The sequence below is a fragment of the Suricata suricatta genome, chromosome 6 (genome assembly GCF_006229205.1).
Source record: "Suricata suricatta isolate VVHF042 chromosome 6, meerkat_22Aug2017_6uvM2_HiC, whole genome shotgun sequence".
Taxonomy (NCBI): Eukaryota; Metazoa; Chordata; class Mammalia; order Carnivora; family Herpestidae; genus Suricata; species Suricata suricatta.
Genome location: NC_043705.1, coordinates 26,899,839 through 26,914,828, shown reverse-complemented (window position 1 = coordinate 26,914,828; position 14,990 = coordinate 26,899,839). Strand labels below are relative to the sequence as shown.

Genomic DNA, 14,990 nt, shown 5'->3' with positions numbered 1-14,990 from the left:
TATAATGGGACTGTATCTGTAAGCTCTTCATAGAGCAGTTGCTGAGCATTCAGAAGTCCAATCCAAACGCAGGGGTCACAGCCTGCAAGGCAGATGGGCCCTTTGGGAGGAAAGTGAACACTGAGGACTTGAGCCCCCCCAGGGCCAGTGGAGACTGAAAGGAAAAAAGTTCAGCAAAGACTTAGCACAGCCCACAGACTGTCCCCTCTGGGCTCCTGGCTAAGCTGCTGGTGGGTGGAGCCTCGGTCAGAAGGACCAGCCCAGCCCCGAGAACAGAACCGGAGTCGTGAATACTCAGGCCTGCACACAGGTCCCGTCCACACAGGCACACGTTTCTTTGGTTTTATTATTACCAACACACGATGGCTCTGCCGCACCTGGGAAATCCTGGGCTCCGCGTGCTCTGCCCGCCCTCTTTTCCACCTGGACAGGGCCACAGAGGAGTGTCCAAGCCACGTGCAGGCACAAGACATGCCTAACACAGCAGTTCCAACTCATAGCTTATAATGATGCCATGTCTCCAGTTGCAAAAGAGCTTTACAAAGACAGTGCCAGGATTCCAATGCCCGCCCCCCCCAGGAGGCAGGAGTGGGTGATTTGAGTTTTGTGAGTTCCGCAAAACCTCAGCTCCCTTTTTCAGAGCACTTGGCATGGGCAGGAAGTTCCACGTGTGGGACAGGTCCTTTTTGGAAGGGACTCTCAGGCAGTGACGTCCGGTCTCTGCATGCAGTAGCTTACCAGCCATGTTTGGGGGGGGGGGGACCAATGAAAAGGACATCTCCCTCCTCCCGCCACCCACCCAGGGCTCAGACCTCACTACGGTGCCACCCAGGTGCACTGATGTGTGTGTGATATTTGGTTTCAAAAACATTCAGTCTCTTTGGTGAACTCAGAGAAAGTGGCGGTGAGCTGCCAAAGCACGTTCTTCCCGCGTCTTCCGCACTAATGCTTCATCCTCTCCAATAACCGCTGATAGACAGGAGCTGCAAGAGGGGAGTTTCAAGGTGAAAAGGTGCAAACTGCCCGTGTCTGTGAAGACACCGTCAGAGTCACGAGCGCACGGCCAGCGGCCCCTTCCACCTCTCTCTGCTGCACATCCCGGGTGCCTTGGGGTTTGTAAGACTTGCTGTCTTACTCAACAACGTTCTGAACTGGGGTTTTCTCCATCTTCGAACTTGGAGCCACCATGTGTTCCTGGCACATCCCTGTGCAGTACTCCCGGGTTCTCAAAGCCAAAAACTCACAGCAACCCCAAAAGGCTGGTATTCTTATTTTCTCCATCGTATGGAGAAGGGAAGTGGGTGTTCTGCGTATGACCCTAAAGGCCAGGCCTGTTTTATTTTTGTGCCATGACATTCTTATCTCTATTCAGTAGATAGCAGGTTGGGGCCTGCTTGGGGGTGAGGTGCCAGCTAGCACACAAGGTCTTCAAATCCCGGCCAGACTTACCTAGCTTCACCGAGGTCCGGGCGGCCTGAAAAAACAACACACACACACACACAGTGTCAGGTTTTCCAGTGAAAGGTGTACCTGCACGTATTCATGGCAATGGTTTTGCCCAGTGCCACACTGACTCAGAAACAATGCCCGGGGTAAGGAAGAGAAATGGGAACATAAAGCTGCTGGGCCCTAAGGAGGCCCTCCGTCGGTCTTGGCAGCCCCAAGTGAAGTGTAAGCCGCAACCAACTGGAGTTGGAGGTGGATATTCCTGGGAGACCCCAAAGCCTGGCTTCCACCGAGACCCACGGGTGGCCCGGAAGAGTAGGAGCTCAGAGCCAAGAACCCTTCTCAAGGGGCACTGGGAAAAGCTCTCTGTCCAAAAGCAGAGGACATATTCCAGCTCTGGGTCCCTGGGGTAAGAACCGACTTGAGCACACCCTCTTGGCTTCTGTAAGGTGCCCACATTCCCAAGGGGCTCCATGTTAGTGCAGCAAAGGAACCCGAGTGAGGCTCCTAGGAAGCCCTGCGCAGGCCGGGGAGCAGGAAGAGCAGCACGGGAAGAATCACAGAGGCTCTGTGAGGGCAGGAGAGCTGAAGCAAGGAAGGGAGGTTCCACACACACACACCTGCCCTGTCTCCGGAACCCCCAGCACTACCCAGAAGAGCCCCAGCATCATCCAAGAGGGGCCATGTCATGGAAACCAGAGGGTGACTTAGAGGCCCGAGCTCAGGCCAGGCCAGGCCAACACTGTAAGGCTAATTTGGAACAGGCTGCCCTCATTGGACAGATTCCAGAGCTTTATCTGTTCTCACCAGCAGTGCCTTCTCCAGAGAACGAAGCTCAGAGGCCTTGGTTTACAGGCCTGCGGTTTTGCCCACAAAGGAAGCCGGGGCTGCCTGGGTTCTTTCCTCTGAACTCCACACGGGCCACCACTAAGGATGCCCAAATGGGAGTGAGAAGTGTCACGGGAGCCCAAGGAAGACAGGGACCCAGAGAGCCCTCCGCCACCACGGGCCCACACAGAGGAGCCAGGGTGCTCAGGTCATGGGCAAACCTAGTGGCGTCTTACCCTGGAATACGCTGACGCCTGCTTGAAGATTTCAAGTGCAGAGTCTGCAAGTTCATCCCCTCGTTCCTGAGGTCTGACGGCTGGTGATGAAAGAAAAGGCAACTCTGGTGAGAGCAAAATAATTAGCATGGCATTCAGAGCAGCCATGACTGAGGGGCGCTGTGGGGCGGCCTGGCTCACAGTCGCCAGTGAATTTTTCCTTCGTAAGTTTTCATAACTCACGGTGGCATCTGGCCCATGGGGAGAGAGCTCAAAGAAAGGTGAAAGCACCGTGCAGACACGGGCTGGACTCAAGTACAAGTGTGCTGGAGGACAAGAGAGCTCCCAGGAGGCGAGAAGCTATAAGAAGTGTGCTTGGAACCACGTTCACAGCATCCACGTGTGACAAACATGTGGGCTGTGGCTGAGTGGGGCAAAGAAATCTGGCCTGAGTTTCTGGGGTAGTTAGTCTGACACCAACAGTTCCTAATTCACTTTTCAATCAGCCACGGCAAGGCTGTTCACGGAGGCTCGGTCGGACCTCCATGGAGGTTCTTATCTTTGCTCAGAATGGTTTTCCATCGAGCGCCAGCTGCTGTGTGGGAAAGGGTCAGCTGCAGACTGAGGGGCCGTGGGATCCTTTAGGGCCTTACCTGGAGGCTGCAGGACACTAGAGATGGCATAGACCACGCCATTTGTGGCCATGATGTCAGCTTCCGTAACAGGCTCCTTATTGACATTCACTACATTGTTTTTCTGGAGAAAAAGAGACCACTGTTGAGCATGGACCATCTGTATCTTACTCTGAGCAAGTGCTTACTGAGCAGTTCTAGATGCGAGATCCTGGCTAAGTGTAAGGGCTGCACTGGTGAATGGAACGGTCCTTGCCAGCCACACACCTTTAGTCGGGCAGACTCATTCTGATCCCTTGTGTGGCTCAGCACAGCCCAGGGTAATTTACAAAATGTCCTTCCGTGCTAGTTCCTCGGTCCTCCCAGGAGCATGTGGTGAAGATGCAGACATCATTGTCCCACTTAGCAGAAGAGGAAAAGGAGACCAAGAGAGAGCAGGTGCCTCCTTTAAGCTAAGGGGGTGGGATGGCTGGGAAGAGAAGCCCCGCCCCCAGCCCCCGGCACAGGGCTCCTTCCTTCCACTCATCCCCAGCACCTTCCTTCTCCCATGGGAAGTGCACCTGGGCGTCTCTCTCAGGCCTTCCTGATCCTCAGAGGCCCCACCCAAGGGGGAAGGAAGCAGAGCCTGTGACAGCACCCCAACACCCAAAACGAGGAGCTGGGAGATTCGCAGGTGACCTGGGGAAGTTGACATGTCATCACACGCCTGCCTCCCTACACGCTTCCTCACGCTCTGGAGAGAAAGTGACATGCAAAGGGATGAGGGAATAGTGGTCCCTCTGCGGGGAAGCCCAGTGCCCTTGGCAGGTGCAACCAGGGAGTTCAAGGGCAGCTTCACGGAGCTGGGCCAGCTATCTGTTCTCTTTCTTCAAGTAGGAACCCCGTGTGTCATCACAGGGGAAAGCTCGCAGACCGAGCGTCTGAGAAAAAGGCTCTTGGAATGGTGTGGCACATGGTGCAGCTCAGTGAGCCCCACACTGGAGGGGACGGGGTGGGAAGGGGCCGGGGGACTGATCCCTCAGATGAGTAATTGCCTATCATCTCTTTAAGGGGAGGAAGATCTCGTGGCCTCCCCCAGATGCCGATCAGATGCTTGATTCCTGAGCAAATCCAGAAGTTCTTACTCATGTGCCCCCACAATCTCGCCTCATTTCCCTGAAAACCCTTTTCTCTTTTCTTTCTTTGGACAGAAGGCACTCAGAGATCCAAGGTGCATCTTCCAGACCGAGTGTGTATCTAACGCTGGCCTAGGGGCGAGAGATCCCTGGAGCCCCCAGTGACGGTGCATGGCCGGCCCTTTGGTTCTTAAACACACTCACTGAGCTGACTTCCAGCTTGTCCCCCTGGAGAGACTTGAGCCGCACCAATGCGCCGATGCCTCCGCTGACCAGGATCTCATCGCCAATGTGGTATTTCAGGATGTTGGCAAGCTCTTTAGCATTGCCTGCAGGTTTGTGGGAAAGAAAGGAGAGCAGAGTTAATTCCAAAGCTGGTCATTGGCGTGGTCAAGGAGGGCCCAGAGGGGATGCCTGTGGTGGTGACTCCGGAGATGGAGAACTCCCTGAGCAGGTAATGAGCACTCTGTGAACACCTGCTGTGCACTCAGTCCTCAGACACCCCCCCCCCCCCCCCGCCCCGACCCGGCTGCCTAAGGCTCAGGGCAATGAGGGCCATGTCTGCAGCCATGACTCTGGCTCTGTAGTTGGGGGGCTGCTGGGCTCAGCAAGAGCTCTCTCTGTGATACTGAGAAGGAGCTAATCCATACTCCTCTATGAGTATGACTCATTTTTCCATGAGCTAAATATTTGCTTGGAAAGCCAGGAACCTTTCCAGCACCGGCATCTGGGACATTTCATCATCAGCACGGCTCCCGATGGCTATAACACAGTAGTGAAATATTTACACATTCTGCCCTCAAATGCATATTCTGTGGCGGCTGTTTCCTGAAGGGAGAACTTAAAAGAGTCAACAGCTGCAGTCTGGGGGGGGCGATGGAGCCGATGAGGTCAGGGCTGAGGGGGGTATCCCCCCCACGGCACCCCTCCCGTCACGCCTCAACATTCCTTCCAGCCCACATCAACTCCTCTGCCCACTGGGGAGAGCATCCGACTGCTCATAAAGGTGCACAGGCATTTTCCAAATTGAGTGCGGGAGGCAATGCCTGAGGCCGCCAGCTGCCCTCTCCTCTCCATCACAGCCGCCCCGACACTCACAGCCCCAGCCAAGTGGCTAGATTTCCCCAGGGCCTAGGGACGGCTCTTGCCAGCATCTCGAAACTGAGACCAGAGGAAGTTTTAAAGCGTTTTGGAGAGTTCACTTGGTTACATTTGTGCCCATGGGATGGAGCCACCAGGTACCAAGTAATTTCCAAACATCCACAACCTAGCTGACATGAATTCCCATTCCACGAAAATACTCCTGGGAGGTGCTGAGCCAAACCAGCCCCCTGGGGTACGAGAGGCTTCCTTCTTCTAAGACATCTAATACCTGGATTGACCTCTGCCACCTGGACAGGCTTCCGTCTCCATCTCCCAGCAGGGCTCTGTCTCCCAGGAGCGCTATTCCTGCCTGCAGGCCTGGCAGAAGGTGTGTCTGGGCAGCTCTGCCCACACCAGCACCCCACCACCACCCCACCCCTGCCCCTACACGACGGAACACGAGAGGGAAGTGAAGCAGGTCCAAGGCCACTAGGGACTGTTGCAGTCCTGCTGGACAAAGATGGAAAGTTCATGTGCAGAATGAACTTCTCCCCTCTGCTCAGGAATGCACGCCAGCATCAAAGACACAGGCATTCGCCAGGCAATAAAGAATGTTAAAGAGCACACAACTTTAGCACAGGGCTGCCTGCAACCTGAATTTCCTATTCTCCTGCTCCAGAGCAGGAAGGAAGGTGTATGTGATGTGGGCCCCAAGGTTTGGCCAAGGTCCTTCCTCCTCCTCCTCCTCCCTCTCTTCCCCTCCCCCTCTCTTTCCTCCTTAGGCTCTCCTTTTCATGAGATGTGTATCTGGGCAAGCATCAGAGCTCAGCACTGCGCCCCCACGCCGCCTCCCCCTCATCGTAGCCATCACTGAGGGAGGACGTGTGCCCAGCGCCCAGCGCCCAGCAGTACATTTATTCTACACAGTACACAGCAGGGTGCTCTCATTTTTCTAATGGGAAAACTGAAGCTCAGAGAGGTTAAGCAACTTGCTAGAGATCACTCAGCTGGTAAGTGCCGGAGCCAGGAGGTAAAGATGCTTTGAGGTAATCCCAGAGCCCAAGCTCTGAACTGCTAGCTAGGACTGCCTCCAAAACGTCCTCACCTAAATTTCTCAGAGCCAGGAATAGCCTGTCGGTAAAGCTTTTATCCCAAGGGACATTTTGTGCCAGTAAATGGCTTCATTATTGCTGTCCCCAGTGGAAGACATGCCTCAGTGGCCAGGCTGGCCGTTACCCACTCAATGCCTTTCCACTCTTCTCTGCCTTGGACAGTGCCCAGGGAGGCTGGCTGTGGCGAAGCACATTGTCCATCATCCCTTGCCCCCCTCCTGCCCCCCGCCCCCCCCCCCACGCCGCTCCCAGCTGACAGGAGCCTCACAGCAATGGGCTTGTGGGAAGAGACTGAGGCTAAGGTAGTCCTGGGGCCCTTGCCATGGTTCTGCCAGCAGCTGCATGTGGCTCTGGCTGCTGTCCTGTGTCCTTCCTCCGAGGCTCTGGTCTTCCCTGTCCCCTTCCCCTCCCCTTCCCCAACCCCAGCCTGGGTGTTGTCACCCTTTGCCGGTCCCTTACTCCTGCCCACAGTTTTACAAACAGTCTCCTCATTAAATTCCTTTCAGTGAAACCCTCTGTAATGTGCCACCTGTTTCCTGCTGGGCCCCTGACCGGTACAGTCACTTGAGAAACCATACAAAATGGACACGGTTGGTCTTTACCTAAGAGCTTATTCAGCTCTCCTGGCGGCATGGCTTGGAAGGCTTCATTCGTAGGAGCAAAGACTGTGTAGACGCCTTCCCTGTTGAGCATCTCCGTCAGCCCTGCAGACTGGATGGCGGCCACCAGCATGCTGTGGAGATGCCAGAGAAATAGTCACCTGCCTGTGGCGGGGAGGGGGTGGTCACTTCCCCAAATGCATCTTCTCTCTAAATGCTAAGCTCAGTCAAATGGCCAGAAGTAGGGGAGGTGGTGGTGCAGGAAGGGAGAGGCGGGCAGCATGGCTGACCCGCAGACTGGGGATGTGATTCAGGGGAGTGCTGGCTGGCCTCCCAGGCTCCGGCGTCATAGCGCCCGCAGTAAGCGAGCAAGTCAGAAAAGGAGAGAAGGGAGCAAGAAAGCAAAGTGACACAGGGAGCCTGAGAAGGAGCAGCAGGGAGTCTTCAGGCCACGCAGAGCAAGAGTCACCGCACACTCAACCCCAGGCGCTCTCCGCGTACTTGGGACTTTAAAAAGGAAGCATTATGCCTTCCTTGGACTTCTGTCTAAAATGCAGCCCCCTCCCTATTCCCAAGGACGTGAGGATTACATTCCCAGAAATAACTCTTTTTTTCAACATAAGCTTCCTACATGACCCTCAGCCTGGAAGGCACCCAGATCCTTAGCCTGGAAGGTCACCAGTGCACCGCCCGCGTTAAGTGAACCCCTGGGGAAGCGGGGAGCTTGAAGGATAGCTGAGCCCAGCGTCCTGCCCCAGCGTGACCACTTGGGAGAAGCTGGTTACCTGAAGCGATTGTCCCCCTTCAGGACGTCCATGACGGTCCCCATTGGAGGGGTTAGCATTCGGTCCATGGTGAAGAGTGTCCCATACCTGCCCCTCTTGTCATGGGCTGCAATGCAGCTGTTCTCGATGCACAGGCTCTGCGCAAAAGAGGGGCAGAGAAAGGGCACGTTATCTTCCCACACGCAGGCCTCCTGATCTGTTCAGGGCATGTGCCTGCCGATGGCTTCCCCGCAGAGATCAACGGATACACCCTGGAGCAGGTCACCAAGACCAGGATAAAAGGTTGTGCTTTTTCCAGAAAAGAAAAAATAAAAATTGTGTTAAGGAAAAAAGGCTCTTGAACCCCAACAAAGAAACAGAGAAGTCCCATAATGAGACTATCCCGTCACACATGATGTCCGTCAACAACGGTCAAGTCAATAGATCGAGTCTATTGACTCATCAATGCACCAGACACCGGCCATCTGTAGTCAGTGGTACTGGCTGGCCCCGAGGAAGGGCTGCGCTGTTCCTGTACTCCCTGTCTGATATTCCAGAGCAACTGCTGGGTCTGAAGACAGAGAAGAGCCTGGAGAAGAGGCAAAATAACCTATTGGACCAGGGGGCGCTGTGCTTCTGTTCAGGGGGCTTCTCTTCACATTAAGCTAAGGAGTCCAAACCTCCACCCCTCCTCCCTGTTCATCACTCTGAGCCTGAGGCAGACCGCTGCCTGCCCAGCCAGCTGAGACAGCTGCGGTTCATTCCCAAAGGCCTCCAGCAAAGGAGATTCTAATCCCTCTACAGGATCCCATTTTGATCCTTGCAAAGAAGATACAATTCAGAAATTCCTTCCTTCCTTACTAGAAATTGGTTCATAGGCAAGGTTCTGTTTATTGAGAATATATATATATGTGTGTATATATGTATGTATAAGTATATAATATATATTCTCAACATATATACACATACATATACATACACATATACATATACATAATACACACATATATACTCACACACATACGTATACATATACGAACACACATATACATATATATTCTTTTACCACTACTACAGCTTCCATTTCCTAGAGCAGAGACAAAGAAAGGGCACAATTTGGGGGCCAGAACTTACATTGCGATACACAAAAACTCTCAGTTTTTTGCCACCTAGAGTGTCGAGGGTCTGTCCATGGTACAGATACTTGGAGGCCAGCTGGTCCTTGATCAAGTGATTCAGAAGTAAATTCTTGGTGCGTGCATCAATGTTAGGGGTTCCATCTGCAAGGGAAGGTGTGCGTGGGTCCAGAGGCATGCTCCAGAAATGAAGAGAATGAGAGACAAATGCATGGGAAGCCCAACCCTCTTGAGTTTGGAAACGGGAGATTGAGAAATCCAGCAAGGCTGCCAATATTACTTAACAGCTGCCATCTTCTGCAAATTAGCCAAACCAAAAAAGGTCTAGATAATCGAGGGGATTTGGAGTTGTGCCTGTAGAGGGAGGGGAAGGCACGGACACCATTTGGCGCCCTCCACCGCCTTCCCCATGACCACGGCTCAGCCGTATCCTCACTCTGACCTTCTGACTATCACATGGGTGATGGAGTCTGCAAAGAAAAAGGCACAAGAGTTCTCTGCTCTCCGGCCAGATGCAAACTTTTGAATTCCGAGGGCCAGACCCCCAAAATGCATTCTCGGCTCTGCCAAACAATGTGCCAGAGCCTCCAAGGTTTCTGTTGAGCTGGGTGGGAGTGTTAGCATACACAGGGTGCTGGCACTCAGGGAGAGTGCTGCCAGAGGTGACAGCGGCGTGCGGGGGCAGCTCCCCCAGAGACAAACTCCGGGGGCTCTGCTGTCGCTGTGGTACCTTTGAACACAGAATTCAGGGGGGCCAGGAGGGTCAGCCGCTCGTTTCCGGAGAGGTGAGTGCCGAGGCCAGCTTGTCTGAAAAGGTCAATGGCTGTGGAAACGTCCGACTCTGCAGCCAACTCAAATAGCGTCTTGGCTGCAAGGAAGGAGAATGCAGGTTCAGAAGTTAGCAGTGCTGTTTTCACTTATCATCCGTCCACCCCAGAGCATGACACACACCGGCAGGAATGTGGTTTCACGAGTCAACGGCCCTCTTGGCACCAGCGGGGACGCAGTGGGCTCATGTCATAAGGCACCAGTTGCCCAGGTCTCACTGGGCAGGGCAGGGAGGGGAGGTGCGGGGCAGGCAGAGCCTGGCCTCTGTCCCCACCTTGGTCAGGGCACCAGCTAAGGCCTGCAGCAAGGCAGCGCCATCTGTGTCATGGCTTCTGAGGAGTAGATAAAGCCAGCAACCACACCCGTGCAGAGTTTTCTTCTGGCTTGATTTTCTCCTGTGAAATTGCTTCACTCCTGGGCAAACGACCTCCCTCAAATTCCAGAATGGGTCTAGCTAGCATGCTGAGTGAAACTCAAGCCAAGGTCCTTTCAGTCATTTCTCCCAGGGTCAGTGGCTCTGGGATGCTTGGGCAGCACAGAGAAGGCAGATGCTCTGAGGTCAGCAAATGGCCCTCTGTGCCCAACCAGAGCAGGCAGATCTTCCGGAAGACTTGTTCTGTGATCGAGCCGCTCCCTCCCCAGCTCCCTTCACCTGCCTCCAAGGTAATGCCTGGACTCCTGGGCCTGCAGCTCGAGATGCTTCCGTCTGGCTGCAACCCAACAGGGGTCCAGGCCCTTTCTCCCGAGAGGCTGTGAGCTGGGTGCAGGCAAGGAAATGGCCCCTGAGATCCCTACGGTCCCGAAGTGTCTCCCCTAGGGATGGTAGAGGGGACAGTGGACCCAGAAGGGCCATCGCCTGGGAGGCCTGGCTCACCTGAGTCTGGGATGAGCAGCTCATCGATGTAGTGGATCACACCATTGGTGGCCAGGATGTCTTTATTGGAGATGATGGCCTTCCCGTTGATGGTGAGCATGTCACCGCTGCAGCCCACCTCCAGCGTGGTGCCCTCCAGGGTTTCCATGGACATCCCTGCAACAATGGCTTCGGCGCACATGGCCGACTTCAGGATGTGGTTGTTCAGGAGGTCTGGGGGTTGAATAGGATGCAGGTCAGGTCAGTACTGGCTCTAGGTTGACGTCAGAGGCCAGCCTGTGGCCTCCGGGGCTCTAATGATTCTATTCTCTCTGTCACCGTCCTTCAGATGAGGCGGGGTCACCTCATGGCCTGGGTCCCCCCCGCTCCTGCTGCTGCCCCCTGAGTCGAGCCTCATTCCGCAGGCAGACTGCCTGAGTCTGAATCCCAGCTTGGCCACTCACCAGCTGCTGGGGCCCCAGACAGGCCATTGAGCCTCTGTGAGCCTCAATTTCCTCCTCAGGTGGAGATGAGCTTGGCATTCCCCGCCCAGGGGTGGTGTAAGCTCTAAATGTGAAGCACCTGGCCCAGTGCTGGGCCACAGAGTGAATGCCCAATAGAGGTTAGCGACTGGCTTACTGGGACCTGAATTTGAAGGGGAATTCTCTTACAAGTACCTGAGCCTTACCCTGGGACTTTTTATCGACAGACCTTTCAAAAATGTAAAATGTGGCAGGCAGAGATGGAAACTCTAACAAATGAGAGTTCTGGAATATTGACTCATTTTATCTGGTTTTGTTCACTTTACCGAAGGGTCCCCTAGTTGCCAGGATCTTGCTTAGTGGCTGGGGATGGTGACCACGAAGACACGGTCTTTGCCACTCCATTCACCCCACCCACAAATCATAAATAGAATCCTCTATTTACTTGTCCAAGAGTTCTTCAGGGACACGGCAGAGGTTGGGGGCCCTGAGGAAGCTGCAAGGGGCAGTGGGGGGGGGTATGACCCCAGCCAGGCAGGGCGCATTCCCAGGCTGCTGCTCACCAAGGTCACCAGGGTCCCTTGTCTCATGTTGTCTTATGTTCTCGCCACAGAGGCGAGTTTCAATCTGTGCTGAGCGTGAGAACCAAAACCGCACAGTCACGGACAGGAGGAAGCGTCGAGGGCCTGCAGAGGCGTAGGGCTGCGGCAGCGGTGCTGGGGACCTTGAAAGCCAGTGCTGACGCCATTCGGCGGGCAGCAGGAGAGGAAGGACAGCTGGTTGCTATGGGAAAGAGGCCTCAGAGATTTAGCTTCTCAGGGAAGGAAACTGAGGACGGGGTGACCTGCTAGGGCCACTGGGAGGGGACGCAGAGCCAGGGCTGGATGCCCCAAGGCACGCCCAAGGCTGCTTCTTGCTTGTCTGCCAACCTCCTAGAAACAACAGAGCCTGTCGGCTGGACTCCTGTCCCTCCACCTTCAAGCCCACCAGCTAGAGCCCTGTGCAGAGAGGGTCCTTGCTTCAAACAGACAGGTTACCGAGCAGGAAAAGGCAGATGTGCAAAAGGGGAAAATTAGTGTCTTTTTCTTTTAATCAGGAATTCTGATGTCTACAAAGGTGCAAACGTGCTCTGTACCAAATAGGCTTTAGGGGGAACAGAGCTCTAAATGGCAAGTTCAGTGTGCTGAGATTGACCCAAGTCTCAGCTCCTCCAGGAAGTCTTGGGAAGCCTCGGCTGCACGTGCCCATGAGGGTGGGGCATCTCTGTCACCACTCAGAGCCCACGGCCTGTCTTTAAGCCCAACTAGGCTTCAACTTCCTTGAAGGCACGTCGGTACCATGTTCCCTTGTGTGGCCTCAGTTCCTGCCACAGATCAGGCATGGTGGCGCCACAACATCTGGACACAACAGATCCCCATCTGTGCTTTCAGAAGCGTGCCCTCGCCCATCCCTGCGTGGCTGCAAGAACATTTTACATGTACAGGGTGTCTGAAGTAGGTGTTTCAGATAGGAGATTTTGAAGGTGGATTTAAATAGATTCAGAAGACATGAAGTCACCCCTGGATCATATCTGGGATAAATAAGTGGGGTTGGGGTACCCAGGGGACCTGGGAACAACTCCTCTCTGCAGGAGATTCAAGTCAGCGAGCAGCAGCTCAGCAGTTCTGGAGCTGAAGGGGGCAGTGGCTTGTGGGGTCGGGGGGCAGAGAGGGCCGAACCAGCCTCCCTTCCCCTCCCCTGCCCTCTCCTCTCCTCCCTACTTTCATGTGCGTGGTCCTTCACGCACCCCTAACTTTAGCAACCCACTGAGGAAGCACCAAAAGACTCCCCTAGGAAGTTGACCGTAACTGATTTTTAATTGTAATTTTGGATTATTCATGAGGTCCCTGGCCAGACACAGGAAGAGTTCAGCATGATGGGTCCATTTCAAGGGTGCCAGGACCTGACATCTCCTCCCCACACCTCCAAGCTGCCACCCACTTGGAAGCCTTGCTCTGGCTTCGATCATTTGGGCCTTGAGCTCTTTCTGAGTCTAGCTAGGGCCTGCTTTGGACCTCCAATTCTGCCTTGCTCCTCAGCCCAATTGTGCTGCTAGACAAAGGCCACTGAATTCGGCATTTGCTCCTCCAATCATGGCTTTGCTCTGACCTCTGCAGAGACAGGGCCAGCTGGGAGCAATGAAACAGGAGGTCAAGCCACATGTCTGTCTTGGACAAGAGCAGGCCTTGGGCTCAGTCTGACCGCTCCAATGAGGTGGCAGCAGGAGGCGAGGGATGCTCACCTCTCAGGGCCTCTGGGTCACCCAGGATCCGGTTCAAGGTCTCAGCAGGAATCTTCTCAAAGGCCTCATTGGTCGGGGCCAACAGCGTGAACTGGCCATCACCTTCAAGTAGAGTGTTGAGCCCAGAGGCGGCTACGGCAGCCTGTGGGGAGGGGAGAGGATGGAGGGTTCCCTGAAGGTTTGGGAGGCTCTGCGGGCAGGGGGCACACACGGCCTTGCCAGTCTTCCCTCAGAGGGCTCCAGGCTTGTTTAGAAGCCCAAGACGAGATGGCAAGCCGAACCAAAGCTCACCTCTCTGAGCTCTGATGAGCTCCTACCACTCTGGCCAGTGCTCAGTGACTTCACGTGGTTTCCTTCTCCCCACCCCAGGCTTTGGCCCAGCCATTCCCTCTGCCCTTCCTCCTTTCTTTGCTTTTCTGACTCTTATTCCGTCTTTGGGACTTGACCGCAAAGTCATTTCTCTAGGCAGCCAACCCGGCATTGCCCCCATGCCTGCCCTCACCCCCCAACGAGAAGGGGTCTGTGGCACATACTCCATGGCTTGCCTGCCTCCTCATGGTGTAGAAAGAGCTGCTGGCTACACTACTGTGTGAGCTCCAGGAGTGGGCAGGTCCCATCCCCTGTTTCTAGAGGAGCCAGAATATCTTGCAAAAGCATCAAGTGCCTCCTTGTGCTCTCAGGATGAGGACACACTCCTGGGCTCCGTCCGCCTTCCTGCAGGATCTGACCCCTGCTGGCCTGGCTGCTCCCGCCTCACGCTCTGGCGGCACACTCGTCTTCGCTCTGGCCCTGCTGGCCTCCTCCTGGCCCGCCCTGTCCCCCTCTGTTGGCCAGGCTCTTGGCCCTGTGTTTTGTTTACCTGGGCATTCTCGACCTCCAGTCCTCAGATCAAAAGTTACCTCTCCCAGAGAGACCTTTCCTGACCTCCCCTGCTCCCTAACCACTGACTTCATGGCGCCAGCACAATCCAGGGCTACCTTGCGTCCATCTTGCCTGTCTCCCCAGGAAAAACAAGAAGTGCCACAGAGGACAGAAACTGGTCCACCTTGCTCACCTGCGTACCCCTGGTACAATACCTGGGGAGTAGCAGGTGTTCCTAGGGATGAGTTAGTGGAAGGAAAGATGTGGCGGGGGCGGGGGGGGGGGGGAGTCCAAAGAGGAAGAAGAAAAGAAGGAATATTTGCCAAACCTAAACGGTAAGAGGAGGTTACTCAGCAGAGATCAACCACGGTTAATCAAAAGATGTGCCATCAACTTTGTGGGGACATCCTTCCCTTGCAGACCCCTGACCTTGGAGTGACCCAGAAGGAAAGCAGGGGAAGAGTTTAGAGAGCAGGGCCCCCTGCAGAGCCACTTCCTGAGCCACCTCAGTGGCAGCCCAGCCCCAGGGTGTTTGTCTCTCTGTGTTGGAGATCTCCAGGGGAGGAGCTACCCCACCCCCCCTTGGTGTCCTTTGTGGTCAGGAAGTTCTCCTTGAATCAGGGCAAAACCCCTGACGCGGCAGCCTGTGTTCACTTCCTGTGAGCAGCCACTGCCAAGAGCAATGCCTGCTTGCCACTCCAGCGGTAAGACAGATGCCTGCTGGGCAGGGCGGAAGGGACGGTACTCTGTGGCCA

The 14,990-nt window shown here is 54.9% G+C and overlaps 1 protein-coding gene across 1 annotated transcript in view; it reads right to left on the bottom strand.

The window, feature by feature from the left end:
• Window positions 1-311: 311 nt before the first annotated feature.
• The window catches only part of TGFBI (transforming growth factor beta induced), a 30,754-nt gene continuing 16,075 nt past the window's right edge, over window positions 312-14,990 (bottom strand). The window contains exons 7-17 of the mRNA XM_029941173.1: window positions 13,375-13,516; window positions 10,633-10,845; window positions 9,661-9,798; window positions 8,929-9,074; window positions 7,816-7,952; window positions 7,034-7,164; window positions 4,441-4,565; window positions 3,143-3,245; window positions 2,511-2,590; window positions 1,450-1,474; window positions 312-983 (exon numbers count right to left, since the gene is read on the bottom strand). Of these exons, the coding sequence (XP_029797033.1) occupies window positions 943-983; window positions 1,450-1,474; window positions 2,511-2,590; window positions 3,143-3,245; window positions 4,441-4,565; window positions 7,034-7,164; window positions 7,816-7,952; window positions 8,929-9,074; window positions 9,661-9,798; window positions 10,633-10,845; window positions 13,375-13,516 (1,281 nt within the window). The 3' untranslated portion in view covers window positions 312-942. The remainder of the gene's footprint in view (window positions 984-1,449; window positions 1,475-2,510; window positions 2,591-3,142; window positions 3,246-4,440; window positions 4,566-7,033; window positions 7,165-7,815; window positions 7,953-8,928; window positions 9,075-9,660; window positions 9,799-10,632; window positions 10,846-13,374; window positions 13,517-14,990) is intronic.